This window comes from Ambystoma mexicanum, chromosome 12 (genome assembly GCF_040938575.1).
Source record: "Ambystoma mexicanum isolate Mex_15411 chromosome 12, UKY_AmexF1_1, whole genome shotgun sequence".
Classification (NCBI taxonomy): Eukaryota; Metazoa; Chordata; class Amphibia; order Caudata; family Ambystomatidae; genus Ambystoma; species Ambystoma mexicanum.
In genome coordinates this window covers 373,664,155-373,674,509 of record NC_090936.1, presented here as the reverse complement: position 1 = coordinate 373,674,509, position 10,355 = coordinate 373,664,155, and the positions used below count along the sequence as shown (strand labels likewise).

The 10,355-nt window shown below is 45.3% G+C and overlaps 1 protein-coding gene across 1 annotated transcript in view; it reads right to left on the bottom strand.

Annotated features, from left to right (window-relative positions):
* Window positions 1-6,717: 6,717 nt before the first annotated feature.
* Window positions 6,718-10,355, bottom strand: part of LOC138513554 (uncharacterized) — a 95,847-nt gene continuing 92,209 nt past the window's right edge. Inside the window, exon 2 of the mRNA XM_069628498.1 lies at window positions 6,718-10,182. Coding sequence (XP_069484599.1) covers window positions 7,542-8,894 — 1,353 coding nt within the window. The 5' untranslated portion in view covers window positions 8,895-10,182 and the 3' untranslated portion in view covers window positions 6,718-7,541. The remainder of the gene's footprint in view (window positions 10,183-10,355) is intronic.

Genomic DNA, 10,355 nt, shown 5'->3' with positions numbered 1-10,355 from the left:
TCCCATACAATGATGTGGGAGGGCGCTCAGCCCGTATTCACAACATGACAGATATGAACATGCAACATGTTATCATTCGCTATGGAATGCCAAGGAATTGGCCTTTCATTCCTCATCCCAAGGAACTCATCCAGCAATGCAGCGAAAACCCCTCTAGCGCTAAAGAGATGAATGGGATAGCAAGCTTCCTAACCTATATTTGCCACTTCCAAGGTACTCGGGAATTTCTCAGGGCTTTCTTCATTAATCCTCATTCCCAATTAGACATGAGAATTATTTCTCGGCACTCATTAATATGAAATCGAAACTTGTTTCAATAAAGGGAAGCGGAACCAAATAAAGTATACATAGTATGTTGAATCTTGTGGGTTCTTTTCCTGCCTGGTTTTTCATCGACCTTTAAAGGCAGCCAAGTCGGTGTAAACTGTGACAGTTGAGACGTATCCATGGTGAGAAACCTCAAGGAGGCGGGTTATAATTTCAAGGCTGTACTTTTCATATCTTAGATGAGGGCACCATGATGGCATTGTCGGCCCTTGGTCAATGCTGAAAAAGACCCCGCTCACACCATTGTAGCATGTAACTCAGGCACAATCATTTTGTTGACTGGAAACGGCTTTGAAACTTGTCTTTCCCTCATTGTTTTTTTGAGCCAGCAATGCAATCGTGTTGCCAAGGCATCCAGTTTGCAAAATTTCTGAACATTAAGTGCAATACACAAGTTTCAAAATTGATCTTAACATTGTCGCCATAAACTGAAATGTAGACTTAACTGGCCTAGGATGGCACTCCAAAGCACTAACAACTATGCTCTCGCTATCCAGGTGAGTGCTCACTCGGATCGAACCGCACTAGATACCAACTTAAATAAATAAATAAATATGAAGCCTTTTCCCGGGCAAAACTTCGAGCATCCGTTTCTTTATTTAAATGTCTGTCGTTGGATTGGTCAGCAATGACACCGGACCTAGTTTCTGGCTGGTTGCCTTCATCACTAGGGTGGATTCGCCGCTCATGATTGTCCAATTGTTTTCCGGAACGAGCTTCATTGTCAACCAATGTATGTGGGCCCTCAGTATATCCTGTAAAAGCTCCTGCCACATATCTGTACCTAGATTCCCCAATACTCAAAAGTCTAAAGGAGCATGTGATGGACTCCTACCAGTCTAGCATTCTGCTGACATCTGACGAAGTTACAATGCCACAATATGGGCGTGCCAGCATTTTGTGTGACCTTTTGTCTATCCAGGAGCAACTGGCTTCCGCGGGAGCCCCTTGCAGAGTGCAATGTTTGTTTCATAACATGTGCCATGTTTGGTACTCTTAATTTAGCCTACTAAAGCAAGGACAAAGTGGGAGACCTTTTCTTACAGTGTTCCTGATGCTTGCTCCTCTGTCCTGTTGAGCTTTTTGGGGTTTTCCTATTTTCAGGTCCTATTGGTATGGTCAGCCATATCTGCTCTTCAGTGCCTAAGACAAGAGGGGAAGTTTCTCTGATGAATCCAACCCCAGCACATAACTAGATTTCACGGGGGTTGGGGGAATTGGGTCGAAAAGTCCCCCCTCGTGACTGGAAAAAGCAGTGTTGTACCTGATAAGTCTTGGAAGAGCCTCCATGCAGGTTGCTGAATTATTTCAAACTCAGTGGCAGCAATGGGAAATGGGAACAAACAGGACGGGGGTGACTAGCAAAGGGAGCCTAATGCATAGTGACACAACCAACACTCAAGCAGATCCATGGCACTCACCTTACCACCACTCATCAGAAAGACAAGGCAAATCCTGTATGCAAGCTGCAAGGGAGATCCAGTGGTCGAGATGGACCTGTATGCCACACAGAGAGCAGCCACTCATTTCCGGTGACTACCTGGCCATGAAAGTATCAGTGTACACTATTGCTGACATGTGATATGATATGATAGGTCATTTATAACACGCTTAATACCCAGAGGTTTCTAAGCGCGGACCCAGGGATCGAACCTGTGTTGCTCTGTGTCACCTTGTTTCCAAAGCAAGCACTTTGCTGCTGAGCGGAGCTATCCTCCCGTGCCAAGTTCACGTCTTAGGTGGAAACGTGCCGTAAATCGCGTGCAATCATGCACAGTCCATGGAGATCGGCATAAAGGCAGTCTTAACCTGAGAGATTCTCTCAACAAGCCAATGATTCTGATATGAAAGAAACATTTCAGGGTGCATTGATCCCACAAACACAGATAATATTACATTTATCGCCTTCATTTTTGCCCGTATTCGAGGGACATAAAGACCCCTCCATGTATACATGAAGAATAGGCCACCCGTAGAGAAAGGTGCATCAGCACTTGATAACGGCCAGGATTTTGTTTGCTTTCCAATGGGAATCCCCTACTTCAAAGCAATGTTGCATGCCGGACCCGACACAACACTCCTCACTCAGATTGCAGCACTGCGGATAATGATCGGTGGAGCTATCCAGACTACACCTGTCCTTGCCTGCTCGTTCCACCACACAACCTATTTCAGCTTCCGCCTTGCTCTTGCTTTCCTACTACTATTGTTCCTGAGTAGCTGCCCCAAACTTGATTAAACTTCTAGAAGTTCTTATGCACGGATAAATCATTTTCTCTCAAAGTGTCTAGTCTCCTGAGGAATTTAAATACTGCGATCACATGGTCTCACTCTTTTCTCACATTAAGTCTTCCCAAAGCTGCGAGGAATCACATACTGCCGAAGATGGCACCCAGCGTTACACAGTGCTCACCACCTCCGCCCTAGGCCACTGTTTCTTACATCTTATCTGCTACACAGCATGATCAAGCCCAAAATGATCGGAGACCCACACACGAACACACATCAGTCCTCATACATGAGCAAAGGCCAGGCACCAGACAACATGACCAGGCAAACTTCTGTGGGGGTGTTAAGACTTCGTCATGGGTCCAGCAGGGAAGCTCGCAAATCCTCGCCTTTTGGTGTGCCATGGGGGAAGAGCTGCCCGGGGAGCAGGCAAGTGCATCAGCGTCTGCACGGACCTGGGACGGATGTCAGTAGGCGGGAAGCGTGCGATGCCATTTCCGGAACTTCCACATAGAGCGGAAGGGAGATCCTTCACTGGTGTTCCCACCAAGGGATAAGCAGTGAGACGGAGACCCTGTACTCTATTTACGTATCTTTATCGGCAATAGGTAGGAAAGAAGCTTTCTCCTCCTATGTTTTGTTTTCCTTACCTCCCTTGTGGATAGAACCAGGACTCTCTTAATCTGCAGAGGGACATTTGTATACTAACCCACTCCTGAGAAGACATCAGAATATGTTTAAGGGCCGAGCAGTGCCACCTGGCTGTTGCACTAGACAAGGACGTCCCCAGGTAGACTGGGTTTGGGGATGGAGAGTGGTACTTGGACAAATAACTTTACTAATCATTGAGCATTCTTGGCAGATCATGTGTCATGGCGTCTAGTGTTTCAAGGGCCACATCATAAAATGCGCCTGATTGGGCAGGCTGCTAAAGCCACCCATCTACTATTTCTAATGTGAGGGCACAGTTTTTCTTTCTCATGTTTTGGCACACACTTTGTTGACGCCTGAGATCGGCTCATCATCTGCCAGTCCCAAGGTCGGACAATACGGTCATCTGAATGGCTCAACACAGGCTGGTGATGAGAAGGTACTATATGTACCAGACCTCCCCGCTTGAGAAACTCATGCTCTGAGATCACTACCACCATAATACCGGACAAGATGCAGATGGCCCTTATGTACCCAGCACCTCTGCCACTATTCCACTGAACTAAAAAAAAACACAGGTGGAGAACAGGTAGAAGATGAGGGGGCGGGGGAAGAATATGTATCATACCCACCACCTGCTTGAGCATCCCAACTTTCAGACCATTACAGCAACAATCCATGACAGACCGGTGATAGGGATTGCATATAGGCACCCAAGAAACTCAGCAGGAAACTCCTGGGCTACACCACAACACTTCTACAAGTAGAAGTTGGGAAACACAAATGACCCCCTGCAAGTGCACTAGAAAGCTACACCAGGGTACAACGCAGGCAAGAGACCCACTCTATCTCTCCCTCACAGCCAATAGAAAGATCAGGTCTCCTGATATGACCCCTCTTGCTTGACAGTGCAGATGAGAAAGGACCACGCCCATCCCAGATATGTGGGAGTGGGGAGGGGCAATAGACACCTGCCCTCCTGCCAGGACTCCTATGCCCTGTACCATGTCATTCCCACAGGTAGGAGATGGGGAGGGATATAAGCGCTCAACTTGCACTCAATATTCCCGATTGCCAAGATTGGGACTGGCCAGCTTTAATTTGATCATGACTTTAATTGGATTCTGGTTGACAATCAAGCAGTTTTCTTCTTTGTCTGCTCTGGTTTTCTTCATTGCCAGCCTTGACACTGCAGCTAGTGCAGCTAGTGTTTGTGCCCAGGTACTTTGATACCATAGACCACACAACCCTCTAAAAGTAGTTTAGGGTTTAAATCACCTTAGGGATTCAGTAAACATTCCTAACAGGCATAACCTATACCATTCATTCCCCCCAATTGTGCACGCTAACCTCTTGATTTTGTGGTCCTTCAAAGCTTCACCTTGCCTGTCTGGATCAAACGCTACTTCTGCCTGTTTGCTGACATTACCATTACCTTTGTTTCTACCTTACACGGTTACATGTGCCATGTACAGATAATGCTGCGGCTTGACAGATACAGAGATGCAGTATTAATCTGCTCACCTTCTACTTTAGTACTCGACGCATGGCTGGAGCTGCCCCGGCTACGCATGATTCTCTCCAAACCTGTGCTTTTTTGGAAGGACTCTTTGTGCAGCACTCAAGAGGTCCTTCCCTTAACTCACTTAAATAGACCAGGGCCTCTCCCTCACTCCTGACATCAGCTCGTCTCGGGAGGATAGCACAGGGGCAACGTGCTTGCCTTGGAAACAAGACGACACAGAGCAACAGAGGCTTGATCCCAGAGTCTGCGCTTAGAAACCTCTGGGTATTAACTCCATTATGAATAGCCGATCATATCATAGCTCAGACCTAATTTGCCTTTTCAGAGATTAGAATAGGCGATGCGACAAGCAGAACTGCCAGCCAATTAGAATGATTTAACATTATTTACCCAGTCCAACCTTCTTCTCTGTTGCACACTCTCAAACAAGTGCAGGATTCTACAGCGTGCCTCTTAACTTATGCAGTCAGACGTGATCACATTATCCCAACCATAAAATCTCTTCAATGGCTCAATGTACATGAAGGTGTCACATTTAAACCCTTATTTATTATTCACTTTGCATTCCAAGGAGTATGGCTCCAACCGTCTTTTCTCTTGACAGCTACAACCCATTTTCCCTTGAGCAAATTCCACATAAATATTGCTCTCACACCAGCCCCAATTCTTTAAGATTCACTCTCCCTAGCTGCACCCACCACACCCCTGAAAGCCCATCCAAGATGGCAGTGCGATTTTTCCCCAGCGAGGATGCCTCTGAAACAAGAGACAATGTGGCCTAATGGCCACATTGCATTCCTTTGATCCTGGGTTCTAATCCCAACTTGTGCATATATAGTGGCATTTTGTGCAAATCTCTCCATGTGTAGTGTTGACATGTGAAAAATAACTGTACACTGTGCTGCCTAGTGCTGTATCAAGGACATGTCTCCACCCACTCTGACTTGGACCCCAGACAGCACATGTTTATGTAGCCATATCCGAGTTTGGGATGCGTGTGTTACAATTAGTATATCCTTAAAAGTCTTCTTGGAGCTTAGTCTGCCCCATTACAGAATACACTTTCCCCGATGGGCATTAGCTACATTTCAGGAAAGCTATTCGAGAATAGTGTTCAAACAGTAACCACACGTGTATGTTCCTCATTAGACCATGGACTCGGTGAGCTAGTGTCGATCAGACCCCACATATGGTACCATTCCAAGAACAGCAGCTTGTGTTTAGATGCTCCAGCTGCAATCAAGGTCCTCCATAAAGTGTCCTAACGCTCCCTAGAGCCAGGATTCCGCTACATGAAGTCGAAAATAAAATGGAGTAAGCTGAGTGTGAATACCTCCAGGCCATTCTTCTTGCTCAGGTCTAAATATTCTGAGAATGCTTTCCTTCAATGACAGCTGAAGTGCCAGCGCTGCTCCACCATTCGAGGACAATCCTAGGACATTCCACCACAACAAGCCTCAAAGCCAAAAGCCTATTTTTAGACTCGATGAACACTTTATGTTCAGATTGGATAAGGGATTGCGGCGTCCTGCTCCCTAAATTGGTCTCCTACTATGTCTAATCTCCATGTTCTCACTGGAAACAAGTGAGTTTAGTAGAAGGAGCCATACGCTACCGACCGCGTCTGTGGCCAAACATCCCTCTAACCTCTTGGTGTACCCAAACTCCCGACTTTGAGTCATTAAGAACAGTACAACTGGCCTGGTAGATGGGATATGACCATCCCCACGTGGAGGACCCGCCTCCGATTTACTATAAAGGCCTGAGTCGCCTTCCAAGACTTGCGGACACACACAAATCCCATCATGGCAAAGCCACTAACTATCTCTTGGGTACTTCTTCTGCCCCACTAAAGACATTTGCAGAACTTGTGTCTTCTTAAAAAGTGACTACTGATTTATCAGTCCAGGCTGTGTAACATGCTCTCCAAAATAGAGAGTCACATTGCCTGACCTTCAAAAACCAAACAGCATCACACTTATTCTAACTCGCGTACGACCACCTCTTCAGCCAGACAGTCTCTAGCCGTGAATGAATTCATGGTGTTACGTGCTATGCTATGTCAGTCAGCAGGTCAGTCACGCACGCACGCACGCACTCACTCACTCACTCATCCTATATGTAACCGCTAGGGCAAGAGTCTGGAATGGGGAGAGCCCTCTTTCACTTTGCTAAGAGACTATCTTAAGTGGATTTTACCCCAAAGCTGGTGCAGGCCTGGTGAACTCTGCTGATTAGGAAAACTCCACTCCGACTTTATCTTCTTTAAAACTGAATGAGGAGACTGTCAAGTGCTTTGTGTCAACTTTCTGTGGGATTGCAAGTACCAGACAGACTAATAAATTGCACAACCCATTGTAGAACATATACATTTCCTTTATTGGTCAGAGTTTTCCATATTGCGTGTTTGATGCAAACACATCAGAGGGCACCTTTCTCTCCACCCACTTCGATGTAGCTTAGATCTCCCCTTGTAGATCTGAAGCGGCGCATCTATGCCCCACACGATGGCCACCACTGATGAAGTGAGTGGTCTGTTTGGCAGCTAGAAGTTCCTCATCACACTCTGGTCACTCCGGCTTCTCTCCGCCCTGTCCCTTCATCAGACACCATGGCAGGTTACTTTCCCTGGAAGTACCCTCTTCCCAGGGCCCAATGCGCTTGGTTAGTTTTTCTGTTCACAAATATACATCAGAGCCCGTTTCTTTTGCTTCAAGTGGGTCCTTGGGGTTTGTGTGCAGTGTGCTGGCACCAATGGTAGTGGAAAGAGTTGGACTTGAGAACATGTTTGAGTTCTTGCTATTGTAGTTTACACCCCTCTTGATGGGAGTGTGGCCATAATCAATTCCTTAGAGCTTTCTTTGTTCATGTCTTCACCGCTTCTTGTTGCGTCTGTTGGTTCCGACTGTGTTTTAGCGCTCTGTTTCCCACCCAATGCTCCTGTCTCATTCATAGAACCCTGCATGTCCCTCTCGTCCTTGTCCTGGAATGGGATTGGCCACTCTGACCCCTTTTGAGGAGCCTCTTTTTGTCTGTCAGCTTTGCCAGCTCTTGGGAGTGTCGGCCCTAGCTCTTGTATGGAATCCATTCTCTTTCTATTTGCCATGCTTAATTCTGGAAGAGTTGACGTTGCAGGTACGCCCAGAACTCCAGTGGAGGCACCTACCACCCCCTCTGCTGGTAATATAAGTGCAGAGATTGTATGCAGGCTTTCACTATGACCATTCATTGGGCTCACAGTTAAGAGCGTTGGCTTTGGCCTTTCGTTGGTGCTACTTTTGACCGCCCTTATTTCCCTGGTATGGGAATTAAATGCTCCTGCATTGGCACTCATGCGGTCTGTTTTTGGAGCCAAGTACCTTTCTCTTGTGTTACTGGGCAGGTGACCCCCGGATGAATGTGTAGGGTTAATTGAAGGATGAAAACTGAGGCCTTCTAGAAACCTTCTGCTCAATGCATTCTCCAGTACTTTGTTCTCCATCCACTTTCTGACTTCCATTTCAGACCGGGCCTCTTTCTGTTGTTTTTCTTTGTTCTTTTGTTTCTCTTGCTCCTTTTCCAGCCTCTTTTGCTTCCTCTGGGCAGTTCTCTCCCTCCTCAGCAGAATCTTCTTTTTCCTCAGCCATTCCTTGAGTGCCTCATTGTCGGTGTTTTCTAGATGGTTCTCTGTGAAATTATTGACCCGCTGCTTGGGCGGTTTTTGGTGGTTCTCTCCGGACTTGGCTCTCTCCTTTAATCTGGATTTCTTCAAATAGTGGGCAGAAATGTTGACAGCTGGAATTGTGCCGCGCCTTAAAATACGGAACCCAAAGGGTTTCAGCACCACCATGGCAAGACTTCCTTGACTGTAGTCTGTGCTGTGCTGAATGTCATCGATTGTTTGAATTGCATTTGGTCTTGCATTTCTTTGAACATTCTTGCACGGCCTTCTATCCAACTCGTGGCCAATGGAATCGCATCGGGCTTCAAAGTTTTCGGTGGAAGCACCAAAGTACCCTTCATTAGAGAAGTTTTGATTCCTAGTTTCAAGGCTTCCACTTAGTGAGGATGTATAGGGTTCTGTGCATACCTTATTTTTTCTGGACGGGTACGCGCTTGCCATATTAGTATCATTAAGGCCTAGATTGACAGATTTGTTCTGTGTGTTATTATTTCTCGGCATTATCTCGGCTCAATGTTGGGATTCCTGCTGGATATGATGTCTGTTTTCTGGGTTTCCAGCAATTGGTCCTATGAATGATTGTTGGTTTCAGCTTATAAATTGCATTGTCTGTCTGCGCTTTGGCTCTTCCAAGTTTTTGTTCCTTATTGTTATTTTTCTCTGGTGCTATAGTACCTCTATTTTATAGTTTCTCTGAATTGAGGTTCTTGCTTGCAATAGTTTTTGTGTTACTATTGCTCTTCTTGATGATTCAGCTGTGTTATGCTTATTCAGGCATTTGTTCTTTATTTATAGTTGTGTTGGGGTTTCTCTATTTTATGTTTTTCATACCTTATGGGTCCCCTATATTAGAATGTTCTATGTTATTGTTTCTCTATGTTATGGTTTCTGTGTGTTATGGCTACTCTTTTTTGTGATTCAGCTGTGTTTTTTAATCCTGTATTTGGTTTCTTTAGTTGCTTGTGTTTTGTTTTTATAATAGTTCTCTACTGTAGAGCTTTTTATGTTATGATTTTTCTATATTATGGTGTTCTATGTTTGTCTAGTTTACGGTTTCTCAGTATTACAGAGCCTCTGTGGTGTCGTTCTGGTTGTGCCAGAGTTCCTCAGTTTTGTGACTGGACCGTGTTATAGTTCATCTCCATAATGGATTCTCTTTGTTGCTGATTCCTTATTTCATGATTTTCTGTGTTTTCCTAGCGTTAAGGTTCTAGGTTCTCTGTGCTCTAATTGCTCTCTGGTATAGTTCCCCTATGCTAAGGTTCTGTCATAACAATACAGAAGTATATCTTATTTGTATATCAAATTTGCAACAACAGTTTCTAAGTGCCGGATGTTACTGCTACCCAACTAAATGTTTCTCAAAGTATCATCCTTTTAAAAAGTCACACTGAGTTGGCACTGCTGGAATACAACCTTGCGAAGTTCACAGATTGAGGTCAGCAGCGCGGGTGTAATTCACTGAGCTATCCGATAGCCATGCGTTATTGTTCTGCTCTGTTGAGGTTCCTCTGGTGTGTGCCTCGAGGTGCATCTTTCTCATGAGGTTTCTTTGCAGGGGGCCTCCACATTTGAATGCATGAATGATTTGCTTTATTTTCTTCTCAGTTGTCTCCAGTTTAATAGCCTTTGCTTCTCTTGGGGTCGATGCATCTACAGAGCTTCTTCTTCAGGCGAGATAATGCTTGTGTCAGCACACAATCCAATTAGGAGTGGCAGCCCTTACTTTTCTGCAGTTCTTTCTTCGCAGGCCTTGGTTCTTTCCTTGATACAACAGCTATCAGTACTCCTATTAAAGAAACAAACAATACAAGCTTGCATTAATGCATGGCCTACTTCAACTCCCTGTGGCATGTGGTCTTGAAGTTTAAATTTTAATTTTATTAAACACCAATGGAAAAAACAGAAAAAAAATACGTAGGCAATACAGTCAAAGCGGAACAATAATAGAATCCTACAAAC